General features: G+C 43.2%; 1 protein-coding gene across 1 annotated transcript in view; it reads left to right on the top strand.

Moving 5' to 3' along the window:
* The window catches only part of hsf2bp (heat shock transcription factor 2 binding protein), a 100966-nt gene extending 82098 nt beyond the window's left edge, over nucleotides 1-18868 (top strand). The window contains exon 8 of the mRNA XM_059966043.1: nucleotides 18666-18868. Coding sequence (XP_059822026.1) covers nucleotides 18666-18868 — 203 coding nt within the window. The remainder of the gene's footprint in view (nucleotides 1-18665) is intronic.
* The last annotated feature ends 7080 nt before the right edge of the window (nucleotides 18869-25948 follow it).

Raw genomic sequence — 25948 nt, 5'->3', positions numbered from 1 at the left:
AAGGATTATTCTTTGATGTTAACCTCCCAACTATGGCCTTTTTCAGCCACAACTCACTGATGCCCACAACATCATACCAACCAATCTCTAACTGTGCCACGAGTTTGTCACCTTTTTCCGAATACTACGCACTTTTAAATACAGCACCTTCAGTCCTGCCCTTTTGAATTTTGCCTCTCTGGTGCAATTTAACTCTTTGCTATGTCTGCATTCGTACCTAATTATTGGCTTGTCCTTCCTTATATGCATAATTACACCCATCATCTACTTGTAAACCTGCTGGCTTATCCTCAGCTCTATCGTCCTGGTTCCCATCCCTCTGCCATATTAGTTTAACCCACTCCCAACGACTGTAGTAAACCTGCCCACAAGAATATCGGATTCCTTGTAGTCAAGTGCAACTAACCCGTTTGTATATGTCCCACCTGCTTCAGAAGAGGTCGCAATTATCCAGAAATATGAATCCCTGCCCCTTGCTCCAATTCTTCAGCCACACATTTATCTGCCATCTCATTCTATTCCTATCCTCACTGTCGCGTGGCACAAGCAGCAATCCCGAGGTTACTACACTTGAGGTCCTGCTTCTCAGCTTCATAACTCCCTGTATTCAACAGTACAACCACTGTTGCTTCTCCCAGATAGGTTGTTCCACCCAACAGTACTCGGAATACTTATTGTTGAGAGGGACGGCCACGGGTGCTCTTCTCTGTCTGATGTTCTCCCATTTATTTGTTTCCTGTATCCTTGGGGTGACTATCTCCCTGTAGCTCCTGCCTATCACTGCCTCACTTTCTTCAACAAGCCAAAGATCATTGAGCTGCAGCTCCATTTCCCTAGCATGGTCACTGAGAAGCTGTAGCTCAATGCACCTGATACAGTTGTGGCCATCGGGAAGGCTGGAAGTCTCCTGGAAATCCCACATCTGACATCCAGAACAGAATACTAGCTGTGTAGACATACCCTCTATTCTCTCAAGATTTAAGTAAGAATTAAGGAATGAACTTACCTACCTATTTTGCCTTCGCCTGTACTCACTGAAGCCTTACTACTCTGCCTCAGACTACTCCAATAATGACTGCTCCCACAATGACCACACCGCTAGGCGGTACCTCTCTTTTATAGAGACTGGGCTTTAAAGCTCTTCGCCAGACCCGCGCAAGAACACTCTACTGTGTCTGCACAGTTCACCAGTCAACGATTTCTGTCAAAAAGCTTCATGCTTCTTAAAGTTTTTTGCCAGACCTGCTTCTGTTGTGTCCGCACAGTAATCCAATCAAGATTAAACTAATTCGACAGTAGAAATGGAAGTCCAAAATGTGAATCTAAACATCGAGTTTACTTTAAGCAAGGCTTGCACCTATCATGTGGTAACATGATACAATTAACAATTTTTACATGTAACCCTTAATTATTTAAACGAACAAGAATGCTTAGTCAAGCAATATATATACAAAATTACTCAAATATTATTGAAAATTCAAATACACAACACTGACCCTCAGCAGTGTGTGGCACTGGTAGTGACCGAGAGATTACAGCATCCCCCCCCCCCCCCACCGGGTCCTGCTTTTGAACCTTCTCACTCCATTAACCAGACTCAGACAGGTCCTCTCTGAACCACATGGATAGGACATTGATGGGCTCACAGAGTGCATCACTGGTTACATCAACTTCTGTCTGGACTGCAATGTTCCAGCAAGAACTGTCCTTTGTTGTTCAAATAACAAGCCATGGGTTACAAAGGACATTAAGGACATCCTGAACGCTAAAAAGAGAGCATTTAGAGATGGAAATAGGGAGGAGCTGAGGACCATACAGAGGGACCTGAAAGCCAAGATCAGGGAGGCTAAAGACAGGTATAGGAGGAAGCTTGAGTGGAAACTCCAGCAGAACAACATGAGAGAGGTCTGGAGTGGGATGAGGACCATCACTGGGTTCTGGCAAACTAGCAACAGAGAAGCCGAAGGCAGTGTGGACAGGGCCAACGAACTTAACCTGTTCTTCAACAGATTTGACACTGTGGCCCCTGCCCACCCCCCACGTGATTCATCTGTTGTTGGCCCCCAACCAACACATACTCCACTCTCCCCTCCTACCGCTCTTCACAGCCCCCACCCTGCTTTCATGACTACACCCCTCCCACACCTGAAACTACCATGGTGGGCTTCATAGCTGAACAGGTGAAAAGACAGCTGAAACATCTCCACCCAAGCAAGGCTGCAAACCCAGATGGTGGCAGCCCCAGGGTGCTCAAAGCCTGTGCCCCCCAGCTATGTGGAGTACTTCACCATGTCTTCAACCTGAGCCTGAGTCTCCAGAGGGTTCCTGTGCTGTGGAAGACGTCCTGCCTCATTCCTGTACCGAAGACGCCATGCCCCAGTGGCTCCAATGACTACAGACTGGTGGCATTGACCTCCCACATCATGAAGACCCTGGAGAGACTTGTTCTAGAGAAGTTCTGGCCTATGGTTAGGCTACACTTAGACCCCTCCAGTTCGCCTATCAGCCCCGACTAGGAGTTGAGGATGCCATCGTTTACCTGCTGAACCATGTCTACGCCCACCTGGTCAAGCCGGCAAGCACTGTGAGGGTCATGTTTTTTGACTTCTCCAGTGCGTTCAACACTATCCGCCCTGCTCTGCTGGGTGAGAAGCTGACAGTGATGCAGGTGGATGCTTCCCTGGTGTCATGGATTATTGATTACCTGACTGGCAGACATCAGTACATGCGCTTGCAACACTGTGTGTCAGACAGAGTGGTCAGCAGTACTAGGACTCCACAGGGGACTGTCCTGTCTCCCTTTCTCTTCACCATCTACACCTTGGACTTCAACTACAACACAGAGTCTTGCCATCTTCAGAAGTTTTCTGATGACTCTGCTATAGTTGGATGCATCAGCAGGGGAGATGAGGCTGAGTACAGGGCTACGGTGGGAAACTCTGTCACATGGTGTGAGCGGAATCATCTGCTGCTTAATGTGAAAAAGACTAAGGAGCTGGTGGTAGACCTGAGGAGGGCTAAGGCAGCGGTGACCCCTGTTTCCATCCAAGGGATCAGTGTGGACATAGTAGAGGATTACAAATACCCAGGGATACGACTTGATGATAAACTGGATTGGTCAAAGAACACTGAGGCTGTCTACAAGAAGGGTCAGAGCCGTCTCTATTTCCTGAGGAGACTGAGGTCCTTTAACATCTGCCGGATGATGCTGAGGATGTTCTACGAGGCTGTGGTGGCCAGTACTATCATGTTTGCTGTTGTGTGCTGGGGCAACAGGCTGAGGGTAGCAGACACCAACAGAATCAACAAACTCATTCGTAAGGCCAGTGATGTTGTGGGGGTGGAACTGGACTCTGATAGTGGTGTCTGAAAAGAGGATGCTGTCCAAGTTGCATGTCATCTTGGACAGTGACTCTCATCCACTCCACAATGTACTGGTTAGACACAGGAGTACATTCAGCCAGAGACTCATTCCACCAAGATGTAACACTGAGCAGCATCGAAAGTCATTCCTACCTGTGGCCATCAAACTTTACAACTGCTCCCTCAGAGTGTCAGACACCCTGAGCCAATAGGCTGGTCCTGGACTTATTTGAACTTGGCATGATTAACTTATTATTATTTAATTATTTATGGTTGTATATTGCTATATTTCTTCACTATTCTTGGTATGGCTATAATGAAACCCAATTTCCCTCAGGATCAATAAAGTATGTCTGTCTGTCTGTCTGTTATCACTGGCATGTGACATGAAATTTGTTAACTTAGCAGCAGCAGTTCAATGCAATGTGTAATTCTAGCAGAGAGAAAAAATAATAATAGAAACATAGAAAACCTACAGCACAATACAGGCCCTTCAGCCCACAAAGACGTGTCGAAAATGTCCTTAGCTTAGAACTACCTAGGCTTACACAGAGCTGTCTATTTTTCTAAGCTCCATGTATCCATCCAGGAGTCTCTTAAAACAGTGGTCCCCAACCACTGGGCTGCAAAGCATGTGCTGCCAGACTGCAAGGAAATGATATGATTTTGCGGTATGAAGCGATGTGATTCAGCTGCAGTGCAGCGGACTCATCGCTTCATACTGCCAAATCAGAATCAGAATCAGACTTTAATCGCTAAGTACCTGTGCACATACAAGGAATTTACTTTCGGCAGATGTTGTCTCTCTGCTCATAACAATAATAATGATAAATATAAATGAAAATATAGATTATACATACAGGTAGTGCAATCCAAGTAATAGTTAGCCGACAGTTAACCGGCAGTTAACTGTTCAGCAAAGTGACCGCAGTAGGGAAAAAACTTCTCCAGTGCCTATTAGTCTTAGTCTGGAGGGATCTGAAGCACCTACCAGATGGAAGCAGTTCAAACAGTCCGTGCGCAGGATGGAAGGAGTCCTTTATGATGTTCCCCGCCCTCTTCTTCAACCTGGAAGAGTACAGGTCCACAATAGAGGGCAGGGAGGCTCCAATGATGCGCTCGGCAGTCCTCACTGTGCGCTGTAGTCTGGTTCTATCCTGCTTGGTGGCGGCTCCAAAATCATTGTTTTTCTCACAGCCCGGCGGTTGGTGACCACTGTCTTAAAAGACCCTATTGATTCTGCTTTCATCACTGCCGCTGGCAGCCCATTCCACACATTTACCACTCTGCGTGAAAAAACTTACCCCTGACCTCTCCTCTGTACCTACTTCCAAGCACCTTAAAAACATGCCCTCTCATGCTTGCCATTTCAACCCTGGGAAAAAGCCTCTGACTATCCACAAAATCAATGCCTCTCATTATCTTATACACCTCTATCAGGTCACTTCTCCGTTGCTCCAAGGAGAAAAAGCCAAATTCACTCAACCTATTCTCATGAGGCATGTTCTCCAACCCAGGCAACATCCTTGTAAATCTCTGCACCCTTTCTATGGCTTCCACGTCCTTCCTGTAGTGAGGCAACCAGAACTGAGCTCAGTAATCCAAGTGGATTCTCACCAGGGTCCCACATAGCTGCAACATTACCTCTCAGTGCTTAAACTCAATCCCATGATAATATCTGGATAATAATAATAATAAATAAACAAGTAAGTCAATTACATGTATTGAATTGATTTTTTAAAGCGTGCAAAAACAGAAATACTGTATATTTTTTAAAAAGTGAGTTAGTGTCCAAAGATTCAATGTCCTTTTAGGAATCGGATGGCAGAGGGGAAGAACTGTTCCTGAATTGCTGAGTGTGTGCCTTCAGGCTTCTGTACCTCCTTCCTGATGGTAACATTGAGAAAAGGGCATGCCCTAGGTGCTGGAGGTCCTTAATAATAGACGCTGCCTTTCTGAGATATTGCTCCCTGAAGATGTCCTTGGTGCTTTGTAGGCTAGTACCCAAGACGGAGCTGACTAGATTTAGCTTTAACATTATCATGGAAAAGGACAGAATCAGAGAGCACAAGAAAACATTTAATTGGGGTAGGGCAAATAATGAGGCTATAAGGCTAGAACTTGCGGGTGTGAATTGGGATGAAGTTTTTGCAGGAAAATGTACTATGAACATGTGGTTGATGTTTAGGGATCTCTTGCAGGGTGTTAGGGATAAACTTGTCCTGTTGAGGAAGATAAGGAATGGTAGGGTGAAGGAACCATGGGTGACAAGTGAGGTGGAAAATCTAGTCAGGTAGAAGAAGGCAGCATACATGAGGTTCAGGAAGCAAGGATCAGATGGATCTATTGAGGAATATAGGGTAGCAAGAAAGGAGCTTAAGGGGCTGGGAAGAGCAAGAAGGGGGCATGAGAAGACCTTGGCGAGTTGGGTAAAGGAAAACCCCAAGGCATTCTTCAATTATGTGAAGAACAAAAGGATGACAGGAGTGAAGGTAGGACCGATTCGAGATAATGGTGTGAAGATGTGCCTGGAGGCTGTGGAAGTGAGCGAGGTCCTCAATGAATACTTCTGTTCAGTATTCACCAGTGAGAGGGAACTTGATGATGGTGAGGACAATATGAGTGAGGTTGATGTTCTAGAGCATGTTGATATTAAGGGAAAGGAGGTGTTGGAGTTGTTAAAATACATTAGGAGGGATAAGTCCTCGGATCTGACGGAATATTCCCCCAGGCTGCTCCACGAGGTGAGGGAAGAGATTGCTGAGCCTCTGGCTAGGATCTTTATGTCCTTGTTGTCCACGGGAATGGTACCGGAGGATGGGCGGGAGGCAAATGTTGTCCCCTTGTTCAAAAAAGATAGTAGGGATAGTCCAGGTAATTATAGACCAGTGAGCCTTACGTCTGTGGTGGGAAAGCTATTGGAAAAGATTCTTAGAGATAGGATCTGTGGGCATTTAGAGAACCATGGTCTGATCAGGGACAGTCAGCATGGTTTTGTGAAGGGTAGATTGTGTCTAACAAGCCTGATAGAGTTCTTTGATGAGGTGACCAGGAATATAGATGAGGGTAGTGCTGTGTAGTGGATGTGATCTACATGGATTTTAGTAAGGCATTTGATAAGCTTCCACACAGTAGGCTTATTCAAAAAGTCAGAGGGCATGGGATCCAGGGAAGTTTAGCCAGGTGGATTCAGAATTGGCTTGCCTGCAGAAAGCAAAGAGTTGAGGTGGAGGGAGTACATTCGGATTGGGAGGTTATGACTAGTGGTGTCCACAAGGATCGGTTCTGGGGTCTCTACTTTTTGTGATTTTTGTTAACGACCTGGATGTGTGGATAGAAGGATGGGTTGGCAAGTTTGCAGATGACACAAAGGTTGGTGGTGTTGTGGATAGTGTAGAGGATTGTCGAAGATTGCAGAGAGACATTGATGGGATGCAGAACTGGGCTGAGAAGTGGCAGATGGAGTTCAACCTGGTGAAGTGTGAGGCAGTACACTTTAGAAGGACAAACTCCAAGGCAGAGTACAAAGTAAATGGCAGGATACTTGGTAGTGTGGAGGAGCAGAGAGATCTGGGAGAACATGTCCACAGATCCCTGAAAATTGCCTCACCGATAGATAGGGTAGTTAAGAAAGCTTATGGGGTGTTAGCTTTCATAAGCCGAGGGATAGAGTTTAAGAGTTGCAAGGTAATGATGCAGCTCTATAAATCCCTGGTTAGGCCACACTTGGAGTATTGTGTCTAGTTCTGGTCGCCTCACTATAGGAAGGATGTGGAAGCACTGGAAAGGGTACAGAGGGGATTTACCAGGATGCTGCCTGGTTTAGAGAGTATGGATTATGATCAGAGATTAAGGGAGCTAGGGTTTTTCTCTCTGGAGAGAAGGAGGATGAGAGGAGACATGATAGAGGTATAGAAGATATTAGGAGGAATAGATAGAGTGGACAACCAGTGCCTCTTCTCCAGGGCACCACTGCTCAGTATAAGAGGACATGGCTTTAAGGTAAGGAGAGGAAAGTTCAAGGGGGATATTAAAGGAAGTTTTTTTTACTCAGAGAGTGGCTGGTGCATGGAATACACTTACACATGTTGATTGGGACTCCCATACTGTTAAAGGTCTAGACGGGTTAGAGTTTGTAAAATATGTTCAGGAAAGTGTTCTAAATCAATATTTAGAGGTACCAAAAAGAAAGGATGTAATATTAGATCTATTATGAAATGAGTTTGGACAAGTGACGGAAGTGTGTGTAGAGGAACACTTTGGGTCTAGTGATCATAATGCCATTAGTTTCAACTCGGTCATGGATAACGATAGACCTGGTCCTCGGGTTGAGGTACTAAACTGGGAAAAGGCCAAATTTGAAGAAATGAGAAAGTATCTAAAAAGCGTGGATTGGGACAGGTTGTTCTCTGTCAAGGATGTAATTGGTTAGTGGGAGGCCTTCAAAGGATAAATTTTGGGAGTGCAGAGTTTGGATGTACCTGTCAGGATTAAAGGCAAAGTGAATAACAATAAGGAACCTTGGTTTTCAAGGGATATTGGAAATCTGATGAAGAAGAGAGAGATATATGACGGGTATAGGCAACAAGGAGCAAATAAGGTGCTTGAGTATAAAAAGTGCAAGAAAATACTTAAAGAAATCAGAAGGGCTAAAAGAAGACATGAGGTTGCTTTGTGCAGTCGAGGTGAAGGATAATCCTAAGAGCTTCAACGGGTATATTAAGAGCAAACGGATAGTAAGGGATAAAATTGGTCCTCTTGAAGATCAGAGTGGTTGGCTATGTATGGAACCAAAAGAAATGGGAGAGATATTAAATGGGTTTTTTGCATCTGTATTTACTAAAGAAACTGGAATGGAGTTTATGGAAAGAAGGCAAACAAGCAGGGAGGTCATGGAACTTATACAGATTAAAGAGGAGGAGGTGCTTGCTGTCTTGAGGCAAATCAGAGTAGATAAATCCCCAGGACCTGACAGGGTAGTCCCTTGGACCTTGAAGGAGACTAGTGTTGAAATTGCAGGGGCCCTGGCAGATATACTTAAATGTCGGTATCCACGGGTGAGGTGCCGGAGGATTGGAGTATAGCTCATGTAGTTCCGTGGTTTAAAAAAGGCTCTAAAAGTAATCTGGGAAATTATAGACCGGTAAGTTTGACGTCAGTAGTAGGTAAATTATTGGAAGGAGTACTGAGAGATTGGATCTACAAGTATTTGGATAGACAGGGACTTATTAGGGAGAGTCAACATGGCTTTGTGCATGGTAGGTCATGTTTAACCAATCTATTAGACTTTTTCGAAGAGGTTACCGGGAAAGTGGAAGGGAAGGCAGAGGATGTTGCCTACATGGACTTCAGTAAGGCCTTTGACAAGGTCCCGCATGGGAGGTTAGTTAGGAAGATTCAGTCGCTAGGTATACATGGTGAGGTAGTAAATTGGATTAGACATTGGCTCAGTAGGAGAAGCCAGAGAGTGGTAGTGGAGGATTGCTTCTCTGAGTGGAGACCTGTGACTAGTGGTGTGCCACAGGGATCAGCGCTGGGTCCATTGTTATTTGTCATCAATATCAATGATCTGGATGATAACGTGGCAAATTGGATCAGCAAATTTGCTGATGATATAAAGATTGGAGGTATAGTGGACAGTAAGGAAGGTTTTCAAAGCTTGCAGAGGGATATGGACCAGTTGGAGGAATGGGCTGAAAAATGGCAGATGGAGTTTAATGCGGACAAGTGTGAGGTACTGCAGCTTGGAAGGACAAACCAAGGTAGAACATACAAGGTAAATGGTAGGGCACTGAGGCGTGCAGTAGAACAGAGGGATCTGGGAGTACAGATACACAATTCCCTAAAAGTGGTGTCACAGATAGATAGGTTCATAAAGAGAGCTTTTGGCACATTGGCCTTTATAAATCAAAATATTGAGTATAAGAGTTGGAATGTTATGGTGAGGTTGTATAAGACATGGGTGAGACCGAATTTGGAGTATTGTGTGCAATTTTGGTTACCTAATTACAGGAAGGATAGTAATAAGGTTGAAAGAGTGCAGAGAAGGTTTACAAAGATGTTGCCGGGACTTGATTAACTGAGTTACAGAGAAAGGTTGAATAGGTTAGGACTTGATTCCCTGGAGCGTAGAAGAATGAGGGGAGATTTGATAGAGGTGTATAAAATTATGAAGGGTATAGACAGAGTGAATGCAAATAGGCTTTTTCCACTGAGGCTAGGGAGAAAAAAAACCAGAGGACGTGTGTTAAGGGTTTAAAGGGAACATTAGGGGGGGGTTTCTTCACACAGAGAGTGGTGGGAGTGTGGAATGAGCTGCCAGTTGAAGTGGTGAATGCAGGCTCACTTTTAACATTTAAGAAAAACTTGGACAGGTGCATGGATGAGAGGGGCTTGGAGGGATGTGGCCCAGGTGCAAGTCAGTGGAACTAGGCAGAAAAATGGTTCGGCACAGCCAAGAAGGGCCAAAAGGCCTGTTTCTGTGCTGTAATGTTCTATGGTTCTATTTATTGGATCCCAAGATGCTGCTGTAAAAGGTATGTTACTGTCTTACCAGATGCATTTAAAAGTATGGAGTGCAGTAACAAAATGGTTTAGAAGATGGGGTTCATCTTCATTGTTAGATCAAACAAATGTGCTGTGCTGTGCTACCAACTCTGTTGGGACTTTGTTTAAATGTACGATATGAGTTCTTAAAATTTTCAGCAGGGTATTGTTTGACAGTAGTAAATGCAGGAAAAGCATTATCAGATGGTATGTGAATATTACATAAAGTACATGCGTAAATAGCAATCTGTCACCCTGGAAATCAGCTGCAGATAATCCTTTAAGAGCTAATTGTAGGATGATTAAAAAGCCTTTTTGAGAATTGGAAAGGCTGAGTTGTGGTGAAGACTATGGCTTGTGTAATCTCTCTTCAGCTCAAGTTTGTGTTGACGTCAAACACTGCACTCTGCCAAATAATCCACGGTAAAGCAGGAAAGACAAGCTCAGCAGATGACTCAGCACATTTTTTTATACTTTTATAGCTCTTTCTACTTTCTCAGGCAGTAAAGTCATAGGAAAATGTCTAGTACATTTCATTTTATATTTCTTTAAGTAAGGAGTTCATGGCCATAAATAAAAAAGAATCAGGCAGTTTTCCTTTATTTTGTGCCCCAGTTATTCCCCATTTTCATTATGCAAGAAAATATGGTCAATGTCCAACAATTGTGCTGTACAATTCAGGAGTATATATTAAAAAAAAGGCATCCATTCGTCTTGAGAGACCATGGATTTGCGCCTTGGAAAGTTTCCAGTGCACAGGCCTGTGCAGGGTTGTATGGGAGACCGGCAGTTGCCCATGCTGCAAGTCTCCCCTCTCCACGCCACCGATGTTGTCCAAGGGAAGGGCAAGGGTTGATACAGCTTGGCACTAGTGCCGTCGCAGAGCAATGTGTGGTTAAGTGCTTTGCTCAAGGACACAACACACTGCCTTAGCTGAGGCTGAAACTAGCGACCTTCAGATCACTAGACCAATGCCTTAACCACTTGGCCGCGCGCTAACACACAATTCAGGAGTATGAGACCATAAGATATAGGAGCAAGATTAGGTCATTTGGCCCATTGAGTCTGCTTTGCCATTTCATTATGGCCTATCCAATTTTCCTCTCAGCCCTAATCTCCTGCCTCCTCCCCATATCCCTTCGTGTCCTAACCAATCAAGAATCTATTAACCTCTGCCTTAAATATACATAAAGACTTGGCCTCCACAACTGCCTGTGGCAAAGAATTCCACAGATAAGACCATAAGACATAGGAGCAAAATTAGCCCATTCAGCCCATCAAGTCTGCTCTGCCATTCCATCGTGACTGATCCCAAATCCCACACAACCCCATACACATGCCTTCTTGCCATATCCTTTGATGTCCTGACCAAACAGGAAATGATCAAGTTCCGCATTAAATATACGCACGGACTTGGCTTCCACAGAGCAATCTACAGATTTACTACTCTCTGGATAAAAAAAATTGCTCCTTACCTCTGTTCTAAAGGGTTGCCCCTCAATTTTGAGGCTATGCCCTGTAGTTCTGGATGTCCCCACCATAGGAAACATCCTCTCCACATCCACCCTATCTAGTCCTTTCAACATTTGGTAGGTTTCAATGAAATCCCTGCTATCCCCCACCCCGCATTCTTCTAAATTCCAGTGAGTACATGCCCAAAGCTGCCAAACACTCCTCATATGTTAACCCCTTCATTCCCAGAATCATCCTTGTGAGCCTCATCTGGACTCTCAAATGACAACACATTCTTTCAAAGATATGGGGCCCAAAACTGTTAACAATACTCTGTGCGGCTGACTGGTGTCTTATAAAGGCTCAGCACTATTTCTGTCGAAGGGTCTTGGCCCGAAACGTCGACAGTGCTTCTCCTTATAGATCCTGCTTGGCTTGTTGTGTTCCACCAGCATTTTGTGTGTGTTGTCAGCACTATTTCCTTGTTTTTATATTCTATTGTCTTTGAAATAAATGCCAACATTGCATTTGCCTTGTTTACCACAGACACAACCTGAAAATTAACCTTCTGGGAGATTTGCACGAGGCCTCCCAAGTCCTGCTGTACCTCTGATGTTTGAACCTTCTCCCTATTTAAATAATAATCCGTAGTATTGATCCTTTTACCAAAATGCATTATACATTCCACTTCCTGACACTATAACATCTGCCACTTTTTTTGCCCATTCTTCCAATTTGTCTAAGTCCTGCTGCAATCACATTGCTTCCTCAGCACTATCTACCCCTCCACCTATTTTTTAACATCCGCAAACTTTGCCTCAAAGCCATCAATTCCATTATCCAAATCATTGACAAACAATGTGAAAAGCAGCAGTCCCGATACTGCCCCCTGAGGAACACCACTAGTCACTGGCAGCCAACCAGAAAAGGTCCCTTTTATTCTTACTCGCTGCCTCCTGCCTGTCAGCCATACCTATATCCATGCCAGTATCTTTCCTGTAACGCCATAGGATGTTCCCTTGTAAGCAGCCTTGTGTGGCACCTTATCAAACGCCTTCTGAAAATACAAGTAAATGACATCCACTGCCTCTCCATTGCCCACCCTGCCTGTTACTACCTCAAAGAACTCTAACAGATTTATAAGGCAAGATTTCTCTTGATAGAAACCATGCCGACTTTGACTTATTTCATCATTAGTCCCCAAGTACCCCGAAACCTCATCCTTAAAAATATACTCCAACAACCACTGAAGTTAGGTTAACTGGCCTATAATGTCCTTTCATTTGCCTTCCTCCCTTCTTACAGAGTGGTGTGACATCTTCAATTTTCCAGTTCTGAATCATGCCTGAATCAAATGATTCTTGAAAGATCATGACCAATACATTTGTTATCTCTTCAGTAACCTCTCTCAGTACTCTCGGATGTAGTCCATCTGACCCAGGTGACTAATTCATCTTAAGACCTTTGAGTTTGCATTGCCCTTTTCCCTTTTTAATAGCATTGACACTCACTCCTGCTTTGACACTCAAAGTCCTCTGACACACTGCTAGTATCTTCCACAATGAAGACAGACGCAAAGTAACTATTAAGTTCATCTGCCATTTCTTTGTCCCCTTTACTACCTCACCAGCAATATCTTCCAGTGGTCCACTATCAACTCTTACCTCACTTTTACACTTTATAGAGAGGTGCACCACTCTATTGCTTTTGCATCAGTTTTCACTGTGGAAGACACTAGCAGTGTGCCAGATGTTGAGGGGTGTGAGGGAAGAGAAATGAGTGCAGTTACAATTACAATCAGCTTTCGTCTACTGACATTGAGTGCCAGGTTTGATTGTGGACTTCAGGAAGGGTAAGACAAAGGAACACATACCAGTCCTCACAGAGGGATCAGAAGTGTAAAAAGTGAGCAGTTTCAAGTTCTTGGGTGTCAAGATCTTTGCGGGTTTAACCTGGTCCCAACATATTGATGCAGTTATAAAGAAAGCAAGGCAGCGTCTATACTTCATTCGGAACATGAAGAGATTTGGTATGTCAACAAGACACTCAAAAACTTCTATAAATGTACTGTGGAGAGCATTCTGACAGGCTGCATTACTGTCTGGTTTGGTGAGGGGTTGGGGGAAGGGTAGTGCTACTGCACAGGACCAAAAGGAGCTGCAGAGGGTCGTAAATTTAGCCGGCTCCATCTTGGTTACTAGCCTACAGAAAGGCGGCGTCCATTATTAAGGACCCCCAGCACCCAGGACCTGCCCTTTTCTCATTGTTACCATCAGATATGAGGTACAGAAGCCTGAAAGCGCACACACACCAATTCAGGAGCGGCTTCTTCCCTTCTGCCATCTGATTCCTAAATGAACCCATGACCACTGCCTTACTTTTTTAATATATAAAATTTCTGCTTTTGCACAATTTTAAATCTATTCAATATACATAAACTGTAATTAATTGATTGATTTATCTTCCATATTATGTATTGCATTGAAACTACTGCTGCTAAGTTAACAAATTTCACATTACATATCAATGTTAATAAACCTGATTCTGATTGTGATATAGAAACATAGAAAACCTACAGCACAATACAGGCCCTTTGGCACAGAAAGCTGTGCCGAACATGTCCTTACCTTAGAAATTACCTAGTGTTACCAATAGCCCTCTATTTTTCTAAGCTCCATGTACCTATCCAGAAGTTTCTTAAAAGACTCTATTGTATCTGCCTCCACCCCCGTCACCAGCAGCCCATTCCACTTACTGACCACTCTGTGTAAAAAACTTACCCCTGACATCTCCTCTGTACCAACTTCCAAGCACCTTAAAACTGTGCCCTCTCGTGCTGCCAATTCAGCCCTGGAAAATAGCTTCTGACTATCCACACAATCAATGCCTCTTATCATCTTATACACCTCAATCAGGTCACCTCTCATCCTCCATCGCTCCAAGGAGAAAAGGCCGAGTTCACTCAACCTGTTCTCATAAGGCATGCTCGCCAATCCAGGCAATATCTTCAAGTACCCTGAGACCTCATCCTTAATAATCGACTCCAACATCTTCCCAACCACTGAGGCCAGACTAACTTGCCTATAGTTTCCTTCCTTCTGCCTCTCTCCCTTCTTGAAGAATGAAGTGATGTTTGCAATTTCTAGTCTTCCTGAACCATTCCGCAATCTAGAGATTCTTGAAAGATCATTACTAATGCCTTCACAATCTCTTCAGCTATCTCCTTCAGAACTCTGGAATGTACACTATCTGGTCCAGGTATCTACCTTCAGACCTTTTAGTTTTCCAAGAACCTTTTCTCTCCAGTAATGTTAACTTCACACGCTTCATAACCCTGATACCTAGACCTTCCACCAAACTGCTAGTGTCTTCCACAGAGTAGACTAACGCAAAATTCTTATTCAATTCATTTGCCATTTCCTTGTCCCCTATTACTACCTTTCCAGCATCATTTTCCAGTGGTTTGACATCCGCACTTGCCTCTCCTTTAAACTTCATGCATCTGAAGAAACTTTTGGTATCCATTTTAATATTATTGGCTAGCTTCTCTTTTATATTCTATCTTTACCTTCTTAATTACTTTTTTAGTTGCCTTCTGTTGGTTTTTAATTGATTCCAATCATCTATCTTGCCACTAATTTTTGCTCTATTATTTGCCCTCTCTTTGGCTTTTATGTTGACTTTGACTTCTCTTGTTAGCCACAGTTGTGTCATCTTGCCTTCAGAATACTTCTTCTTCTTTGGGATGTAAATACCAATAGTGCAGACTATTACCAAAATGGGGAGAAGGTTCAAACATCAGGGACTTGGGAGTCCTTGTGCAAGACTCCTAGAAGGTTGCTGTTTCGGTTGAGTCTGTAGTAAAGGCAAATAAAATGTTGGCATTTATTTCAAGGGGAATAGACTATAAAAGCAAGGAGATAATGCTGAGCTTTTATAAGGCACTAGTCAGGCTGCACTTAAGAGTATTGTAAACAGTTTTGGACCCCATATCTCAGAAAGGTTGTATTGTCATTGGAAAGAGTCCAGTGAAGGTTCACAAGGACGATTCTGGGAATGAAGGAGTTAACAGATGTGGAACATTTGGCAGCTTTGGGCCTGTACTCACTGGAATTTAGAAGAATGTGGGAGGATCTCTTTGAAACCTACCAAATGTTGAAACCACTAGATAAGGTGGCGGTGGTTGGGCTGTTTCCTGTGGTGGGGGTATCCAGAACTAGAGGGCCCATTTTCAAAATTGAGGGGTGACCCTTTAGAACAGAGGTAAGGAGGAACATTTTTAGCCAGAGAGTAGTGAATCTGTGGAATGCTCTACCACAGACTGCAGTGGAGGCCAAGTCCGTGGGTATATTTAAGGTGGAAATTGATAGTTTTCTGATTGGTCAGGGCATCAAATGATATGATGAGAAGCCAGGAGTATGGGGTTGAGTGGGATGTGGGATCAGCCATGATGGAATGGCAGAGTAGACTCGATGGGCTGAATGGCCTAATTCTGCTTCTATGTCTTACAGTCTTATGGATGTGAAGCTGAGGCTCTATAAGGCTCTGCTGAGGCCTCACCTTGGTACTGTGAACAGTTTTGGGCTTCTTATCAAAGAAAAGATGTGCCTGCACTAGAGAGGGTTCAGAGGAGGTTTACAAGGATGATTCTGGGAAAGAAAGTGCATCATATGAGGAACGTTTGATGCCTCTGGTCCAGTACTCACTGAAATTTAGAAGGATGAGGGGGATATCATTGAAACCTTTTGAATGTTGTAAGGCCTAGACAGAGTAGTTATGGATAGGATGTTTCCCATGGTGGGGGAGACTAGGACAAGAGGGCAATGTGTCCATTTAGAGGGGCATTCATTTAAAAAGCATCAGCCGTGATTGAATGGTGGAGCAGATTCAAGGAGCCAAATGGCCTAATTCTGCTCCTATGTCTTATGGTACGTAAAAGCTTCCCAATCCTCTAACTTCCCACTAATTTCAGCTCTATTATACACCTTCTCTGGCTTTTATGTTGGCTTTGACTTCTCTTGTTAGCTATGATTATGTCATCTTGCCTTTAGAATACTTCTTCCTCTTTGGGATGTGCTGCATATATCCTTTGCCTTCTGAATTGCTTTCAGAAATTTCAGCCACTGCTGTTCTGCCGTCATCTTTGCCACTGTTCTTTACCATTCACTCCACTGTAATATTGATACCATTTAACCATATATGATGCATCTGACTTTATCTTCTCCTTCTCAAATTTTCAGGGCCAATTTGATCATATTATGATCACTTGCCTCTCTAGTCAATTCCAGTTCATTGCACAACACCCAATCCAGTATAGCTGATCCCCTAGTGGGCTCAGCCACAAGCTGCTCTAAAAAGCCATTCGTAGGCATGCTAGAAAATTCCCCTCCTGTAATCCAGCACCAACGTGATTTTCCCAATCTACCTGCATATTGAAATCTCCCAGGACTATTGTAACATTGCTATTTTGGCATGCATTTTCTATCTCCCCTTGTAATTTGTAGACCACTCTCATCAGGATCTTTTAACCCTTGCAGTTCCTTAGCTCTATCCACAAAGTTTCAACACCTTCTGACCCTCATTCCACTGAGATGCAACACTAACTGTCATAGGAAGTCATTCCTGCCTGTAGCCATCAAATTTTACAACTCCTCCCTCGGAGTGTCAGACACCCTGAGCCAATAGGCTGGTTCTGGACTTATTTCCACTTGGAATAATTTTATTATTATTATTTAATTATTTGTGGTTTTATATTGCTATATTTCTACACTATTCTTGTTTGGTGCGACTGTAATGAAACCCAGTTTCCCTCGAGATCAATAAAGTATGTCTGTCTGTCTGTATGTCACCTTTTTCTAGTTATTTGATACCATTTTTTGTACTAACAGAGCAGCACCACCCCTGCTACCTTCCTGCATGTCTTTTTGATACAATGTGTATCCTTGGACATTAAGTTCCCAGTTATAATCTTCTTTCAGCCATGATTCAGTGAATGCCTACAACATCATACATGCAAATCTGTAAGTGCGCTACAAGTTCATCTGCCTTATTCTGTATACTGCATACATTGAAATATAACATTTTCACTCCTGATTTCACCATTTTCTATTTTGTCCATCTTTTACGTTGCAATTTTGCCTTATCAACAGCCTTTCCTCACCATACATTGTAAACCAGGTACCTCATCTTCAGCACTGTCATCCGCCTTTCCTACGATACTTCTTGCACTGAAATATAGGCAGCTTATACTAGTCGCACCATGCTCAACCTTTTGATTTCTAACTTTGTCTAAGATCTTATCAAAATCTACCTCTATAACCTCTCCACTAACTGTTCAGGAACTCTGGTTCCCATCCACCTGCAACTCTAGTTTAAGCCCCCTTAACATAATCCCCCTCAAGTTCAGGTGCAAAGTATTCCACCTTCCCTGGAAGAGTGTCAAGTGATCCAAACATCTTAAGACCTCCCTCCTACACCAACTCCTTAGTCACGTATAAAACTGTATAATCTTCCTAGTTTCTCACCAGCACGTGGCACAGGTGGCATTCCTGAGATCACAACCATGGAGGTCCTACCTTTTAACTTAGTATCTAACCCCCTGATTTCCCTATGTAGAACCTTGTCACTCATCCTACCCTTGTCATTGGTACCTTCATGGACCATGACTTCTGACTCACACTTAAGACTGCTGAGGACTTGATCCTGGCACGCAGGAGGCAACATATCATCCGGGAATCTCGTTCTCACCCACAGAACCTTCTGTCAGCTCCCCTAACTAACAAATCTCCTATTAACACAGCGTGCCTCTTCTCCCCCCACCACCACCCTTCCCTTCTGTATAGTAGAATACATTCTGTTGGCCTGGCAGTCCCAAACTTTATCCTGAAACCAGAACTTTCTCCACACACCTAAACTGCATCCATAAGTTCCAGATTTACTCCTTGCGCCAAGACTGAGAGCTTACACAGCCAATCAGTGGCAAAATTGCCACTGTTCTGTATGTTGGCAGGTTTCCTACTTGGCATCTTTGCTTGGTGACGTTTTAGGTGCTGAGCTGTTTTGTTTGTATCAGATGACAATTAATCTAACATTGTTAGGGTCTGGAGTCACATATAGGTTAAATGGGGTAATACCTGATTTCTCCAGCTAATATTGACAATCTTGGGCTTAAGCAATAGTTGATCAGTTTTGTGCCCAATGTTACTGATATGAATTTTATTGGCTTGCTTTAACTTTCTTCAGTATTTGCTGTAATGTTACTTTAGTGCAGTATGTAATGTAGTAACCACCCCACTGTTTATTAGATCCAGATGCAGAGGTTTGCCTTCATGTTCTGCGCCTCATTCAGTCTCTGATCCTTGAGCCAGAAATTTTCTCCAAAGTGAAAGCCCAGATTCACCAATCACTACTGCAGCACCGCATTCGAGAACTTACCAATAACCGTAACCCCAGTCTCCGCAGCATAGCAAGTGAACTTCTGGAAGACATGAAGATGCTTAACTTTTAAGTATGGATTGTCTTCCTTCTACTAGTGGATTTTGTTGCAGAATTTATTCGTGTTTGAACATGTTATTTTGTGTACGTGAGAGAAGAGTGCACCTGAGTTTCATTTGACAGGATGCAAAATTAGGTAATGATGTCATCAGTAGACGTCAGATTACTTAGCTTAAATAACAATTCCCCCAGTCATGCAATGCAGACTTGGATTACAAGAGTGGTTCCTTTAGATTCCTATCAGTTCCTCTCCTGAATCACATGTTCAGTAATCACTAGATCAGCGGTTTCTACTCTGTAATGGCACTTCTGTGGCACAGGAATATATAAACTGCATTGTCTGTGAAGATGAGAGACATGCAGAGTAACAAATGAATGTTGTCATGTAAGTTGTGCTCTGATAACAAAGAAATTTCCATCCCAGTGAATGGCATACTCAAACAGTACAATTGTCCATTTGGACTCTGTCCCATCCACTGCAGTATTTGGTCTTCGGCTTTCTGCTTGTCTGTGATGAGTTGAGTTACAGTAGCAGGGATGTGTATGAAGCCCCTCATTCTTCTGAATGTATATTTCATTACAGGTGTAGCTAGCTGATGTGTAGCACATCAGTTTGTGATTCCCCTTTCAGAACTAATAGTGGTTACACTTGTGTGGTCCCTACTGAAGTAATTATAGATTTTTGGTTTCTGTTTGTTTAATAAAAGTTTGAAATTGTTTTTCAATTCGATCTCAATCTCCAGTTGATGCTCAAGTACTCACTCTGGATAAAAGTCAGGCCGGAACGTTGGTCCCTGCAACTGACAAAACTTCAGATGGATCTGTGCCATTGGAGACATACTGAGAACCTGAGCTAGAAGCTGTGTGGTTCCAGAGTTCTGCATTGTTTGATGTAGCACTGGATGATTCTACCCATTCATTCGCTGGCCTGTTGGAATAACTTACCTACCAACTCCTGCCCTTAGTCTAATACTCTTCCTAGCAGCCTATATTGTGTGTCAGAATGCATTTGTACATTAGTTCACATATTTAGGAAGCCGGAATCAACCATTGCTTTCAATAGTGGTACCTATAGTGCTGATTGAATGCAGAGCGGAGAGTCAGGAGCCGCACTACCACAACCCGCTGCCTCTAAACTTTCACCAGATCCTTCAAGCTGTAGGCAGACCATTCCATGGCAGCTTATAGAGTCACAAAGTACCCTAAATAGGCAAAAGGTAGATTCAAGTGACTAAGAGGAAAGAGGATATGTGATAACTTCACGTCATGGACCACTAAAGCACAGAAAAAAGCCCTTTGGCTGAACTATTATTATGTCTAGTCACATTGACCTGCACCTGGACTGAAGTTCATACCCCTCCCATCATGTACATCCAAATTTCTCCACTTCATTGGCAGCTTGTTTCATACTCTCACCACCCTCTTGAATGAAGAAGTTCCCGCTCAAGTTCCCTTTTTATCCTTAACCTATGACCTCCAATTCTAGTCTCCTCAACTTCAGTGGAAAAAGCCTGCTTGCATTTACCCTATCTATATCCCTCATAATTCTGTATACCTCTGTCAACTCTCCCCTCAATCTTCTATGTTCCTGGGAATGAAGTCCTAACCTATTCAACCATTCCTTATAACTCAAGTCATCAAGTCCTGCAACCTCTTTCTAAATTTTCTCTGCATGTTTTCAATCTTATTGATATATTTGCTGTAGGTAGGTGACCAGAACTACTCCAAATTAAGCCTCACCAACTATGTTCCCTCTAAACTGTGCGCGTGTACACGTTTTTCAACCAGTGCACAAAGGAAATTAATGTGTGTACAAAAGGTTAGTTACTTAAGATAATGTAGTAATTAATAATTATACTTATTGAAAATAATCTTTTAGCTAAATGTTTCTGTTAACTAGTTAGTTGGTTTTTCAAATACCATAATGCACGCCACTAATTTATGTCACCTCACCTTTCCTGTTCCGGTTTGTACAGCTGCATCATGGTTGCAACCACCTTTGGTGGACAGTGTTCATATCGTAAAGTTTACAAAGATCTGTTTCAAATCCTGTAGATAGCTTAATAATTTTTTATTGAAAAAGTTATTGATTCACTATGTCAAATTCAAAAGAAGCGAAGGGCATGAAGTGCAAAAGAACTGTAAATTTGTTTAAAGTTGAATGGCTTAACAAAATATAAGAAACTGCTACACCGAAAGCTCATGAGGTCATGAACATTCAGCTATGAAAAATATTTATGTATGATTCGGAAACTGGAGCTATCTGTTTGTATTGTCGTGATGTGAAAGTTGCTGGAGGATTTGCTGGTATTTTGTAAACCTACATAAACTGTGCCATGTGTGCCTTCAGAGCGCGCATACTTTTGTCACAGGAAAAACATTTGACCAACATAAGATCTTTGTGCACACTGACTAATAAAAATTAGAGGAACATTGCTCACCAACATCCAACACAACTGCAACATAATAGAAACATAGAAAACCTACAGCACAATACAGGCCCTTGGCCCACAAAGTTGTGCCGATCACATCCCTTCCTTAGAAATTAATAGGCTTACATACAGCCCTATATTTTACTAATCTCTAAGTACCTATCTAAAAGCCCCTTAAAAGACCCTATCGTATCCGCCTCCAACACCACTGGCGGCAGCCCATTCCACGCACTCATCATTCTCTGAGTAAAAAAACTTATGCCTGACATCTCCTCTATCTACTCCCCAGCACCTTAAACCTGTGTCCTCTTGTGGCAACCATTACAGCCCTGGGAAAAAGCCTCTTGACTATCCACACGATCAATGCCTCTTATCATCTTGTACACCTCTATCAAGTCACCTCTCATCCTCCTTTGCTCCAAGGAGAAAAGGCCAAGTTCAATCAACCTATTCTCATAAGGCATGCACCCCAATCCAGGCAATAATATCCCATCTCTTGTACTCAGTACTTTGAGTGTTAAAAACCTATGTGCCAAAAGCTTTCTTTACAACCCTATCTACCTATGGCTCAAGTTTAGAGGAATTTTAGACCTGTATTCCCGGATCAAATTCCATAGTGCCCTACCACTCATTGTGTAAGACCTACCTTGGTTGGCCCTACTGAAATGCAACACTTCACACTTGTCTGCATTATATTCCAACTGCCATTTTTCAGCCCATTTTCCAACATGTTTTTGATCACCCTCCAAGCTTTGATAGTCTTCGTCGCTGTCCACTACACCTCCAATCTTGGTGTCATCCCCAAAATTGCAAAATACAAAATACAAAACAGCTAAAGAATGGAAATGAAAAAATCTTTTCTTGTTTTCTGTCCTTGATTGTATACCAGTGCATTTCCCAATAACATGTTAGAACTTACTTTAATTTTTTATGTAGCAGCTTGGCACGGACTCGCTGTAAGTGCACTACTTTATACAAAAGTGCTATTACACCTCAGGGCGTTGGAGATACAGAGTTTAATCCTGGACCCATCTGTAAGGAGTTTGTACATTCTCCTCGTGACCACATGGGTTTCCTCTCACAGTCCAATGGTGTACCAGTTAGTGGGTTAATTGGAACAGGGTTAAAGGTGTAGGTTGCTGGGCAATGCAGCTCAGTGTGCTAGAAGGTCTAGTTCTGTGCTGTATCTCTAAATTAATAACATAAACAGAACAGCACAGCAACAGCCCCTGTATCAAACATAATGCCAAATTAAACTAACCCCATCTTCCTGCATGTGGTTCATATCCCTCCATTCCCAGCATGTACCTCCCTCTGCAATTGGATCCTAGACTTCCTAACCAGAAGACCACAGTCTGTGCGGATTGGTGATAACATAGCCTCCTCACTGACGATCAACACTGGCGCACCTCAGGAGTGTGTGCTTAGCCCACTGCTCTTCTCTCTGTTTACACATGACTGTGTGGCTAGGCATAGCTCAAACATCGTCTACAAATTTGCTGAAGATACAAACATCGTTGGTAGAATCTCAGGTGGTGACAAGAGGGTATACAGGAGTGAGATATGCCAACTAGTGGAATAGTGCCGCAGCAACAACCTGGCAGTCAACATCAGTAAGACAAAAGCACTGATTGTGGACTTCAGGAAGGGTAAGATGAAAGAACACATACCAATCCTCATAGAGGGATCAGAAGTGGAGAGAGTGAGCAGTTTCAAGTTCCTGGGCATCAAGATCTCTGAGAATCTAACCTGGTCCCAACATATTGATGTAGTCATAAAGAAGGCAAGACAGCAGCTATACTTTATTAGGAGTTTGAAAAGATTTGGCATGTCAACAAATACACTCAAAAACTTATATAGTTGTACCATGGACAGCATTTTGACAGGCTGCATCATTATCTGGTATGGAGGGGCTACTGCACAGGATCAAAAGAAGCTGCAGAAGGCTGTAAATCTAGTCAGCTCTATCTTGGGTACTAGGCTACAAAGTACCCAGGACATCTTCAAGGAACAGTGTCTCAGAAAGGCAGCGTCCATTATTAAGGACCTCCAGCACCCAGGACATGCCCCCTTTTCTCACTGTTACCATCAGGTAGGAGATACAGAAGCCTAAAGGCACAGACTCAGTGATTCAGGAACAGCTTCTTCCCCTCTACCATCCAATTCCTAAATGGACATTGAATTTTTGGACACTACCTCACTTTTTTTAATATACAGTATTTCTGTTTTTGCACATTTAAAAAAAATCCTTTCAATATACGTAATTGATTTACTTGTTTATTTATTATGTTTTATTTTATTATTCTTTTTCTTTCTCTGCTAGATTATGTATTACATTGAACTGCTGCTGCTAAGTTAACAAATTTCATGTTACATGCTGGTGATAATAAATCTGATTCTGATGTTCATGTCTCTTAAACAAAGTCGTCGTATCTGCTTCTACCACATCCCTTTGCAACATGGTCCAGGTGCCTATTGCTCATTGTGTGAAAAGACCCCAATCCACATGTCATCTTTAAACTTCCTCCCTCTCACCTTAAACTTATGCCCTCTGGTATCTGACATTTCCACCCTGGGAAAAAGATTCTATCTACCCCCATCTATGTTTCTTGATGTTTATGTACTTATATCTGGTCACCCCTCAATCTACGACTCCCCAGAGAAAACAATCCAAGTTTGTCCAACTTCTCCTTCTAGCTAATATGCTCTAATACAGTTAGTCTCAGTTCAGTGGTCGGTGCAAGCAGGAGGCATGAAGGCCAGTAACCACAGGAAGCTGCAGTCCCATGGTCAGAGATCTGTGTGAGTCTGGAGGGCAAGGCCCAGAGTTCAAAGCCCTGTGGTAGTTGAGTTTTGGATTTAGACCCAAAGGTCAAAATCCCGTAACTGGCGAGCTGTGGGATAGTTGGAGGCCCAACGTCTCCATGTCCAGAGACAAAGACTAGGGGGTAGTCTGTTATGGAGTTGGAGGCATGTGTGTGTATGTTGTGGGAGGGCTTGTTTTGCTGCTGTTTTTCTGATGAACATTGGAACATTGTAAGGTATGCGATATTGGCGCCATAGTATGACATGTGTTGACACTTGCGGGCTGCTCCCAGCACATCTTTGGGTTGTGTCGTTTACATACTTCACTGTATGGTGTGTATGTAATATATAAAAATCTGAATCAGAATCGAGGTAAATCTAAACCCTCTCCAAAACCTCCACACCCTTCCTGCAGTTGGCTGACCAGAAATGAATACAAAACCCCAGATGTGGCCTTACCAAAGTTTTGTATGTGCTGAGTACATGATTGGTGGAAGGCAAGCATGCTGCCCGCATTCTTTATCACTCTGTCTACCAGTGTTGCCACTTTAAGGGAACTGTGGATACATCCCAACATCACTCTGTACATCAATGTTCTTAAGCATCCTGCCATTTACTGTGTATATTCTTCTTGCATAATTCTTTGAAAGTGGTGTCACGGGTCATAAAGAGAGCTTTTCGCACGTTGGCCTTCATAAATCATAGTACTGAGTACAGGAGATGGTATGATATGTTGAAGTTATATAATACATTGGTGAGGCCTAATTTGGAATAGGGTCATCCTAATTAGGATCATCCAGGAGGCAGAGCAATTGATAGGTGTGACTTTTGAGCAGGTGATTTCACCCAGAATGCAAAGTTTCAGGAGTAGATGGGTGAATATCGAGAGAGGTAAAGGGAGAAGGAAGTCAGTATAGGGTCCCCGTGGCCTTTCCCCTCAGCAACAGGTATATCCCTGTGGATACTAATGAGGGTGATGACCTCTCTGGGCAAGGCAGCAGCAGCTGGACCAACAGCACTGTGGTTGGCTCTGAGCTCAGAAGGGTAGGGTGAAGTCAGGTGGAGCAATAGTCATAGAGGACTCAATAGTTAGGGGACACATAGGAGTTTCTGTAGCAGCAAAAGAGACGCCAGAATAGTGTGTTGCCTCCTGAGTGCGAGGGTCCAGGATGTCTCTGAGCGGCTGTAGTACACACTTGAAGGGGAGGGTGAGCAGCTGGAGGTTGTGGTACTTGTTGGTACAAATGACTTAGGCAGGATAGGGGGAGAGATCCTGTGCAGTAAGTTTTGGGAGTTCAGAAGGAGACTGAAGAGTAGGACCACCAAGCTGGTATAGAATCATAGAAATCTACAGCCTTTCGGCCCACAATGTTGTGCCAACCATGTAACCTACTCTAGAAAATGTCTAGAATTACCCTAATGCATAGCCCTCTATTTTTCAACAGTCCATGTGCCTATCTAACAGTCTCTTAAAAGAGTCTATTGTATCGCCTCCACCACTGTAGCCACAGTGTATTCAATGCACCCACCATTCTGTATGGAAAAACTTACCCCTGACATCCCCCTTGTACCCACTTCCAAGCACCTTAAAACTATGCCCCCTCATGTTAGCTATTTCAGCCCTGGGAAAAAGCCTCTGGCTATCCACAATCTATGCATCTCATCTTATACACCTCTATCAGGTCACCTCTCATCCTCCATCGCGCTAGGGAGAAAAGGTCAAGTTTACTAAACCTATTCTCAAAAGGCATGCTCTCCAATGCAGGCAACATCCTTGTAAATCTCCTCTGCACTCTCTCTGTAGTTTCCACATCCTTCCTGCAGTGAGGTGACCAGAACCGAACACAGTACTCCAA

The sequence above is a fragment of the Hypanus sabinus genome, chromosome 4 (assembly GCF_030144855.1).
Source record: "Hypanus sabinus isolate sHypSab1 chromosome 4, sHypSab1.hap1, whole genome shotgun sequence".
Lineage (NCBI taxonomy): Eukaryota > Metazoa > Chordata > Chondrichthyes > Myliobatiformes > Dasyatidae > Hypanus > Hypanus sabinus.
The sequence above is the reverse complement of the archived record's forward strand: the minus strand, read 5'-3'. Positions and strand labels throughout refer to the sequence as shown.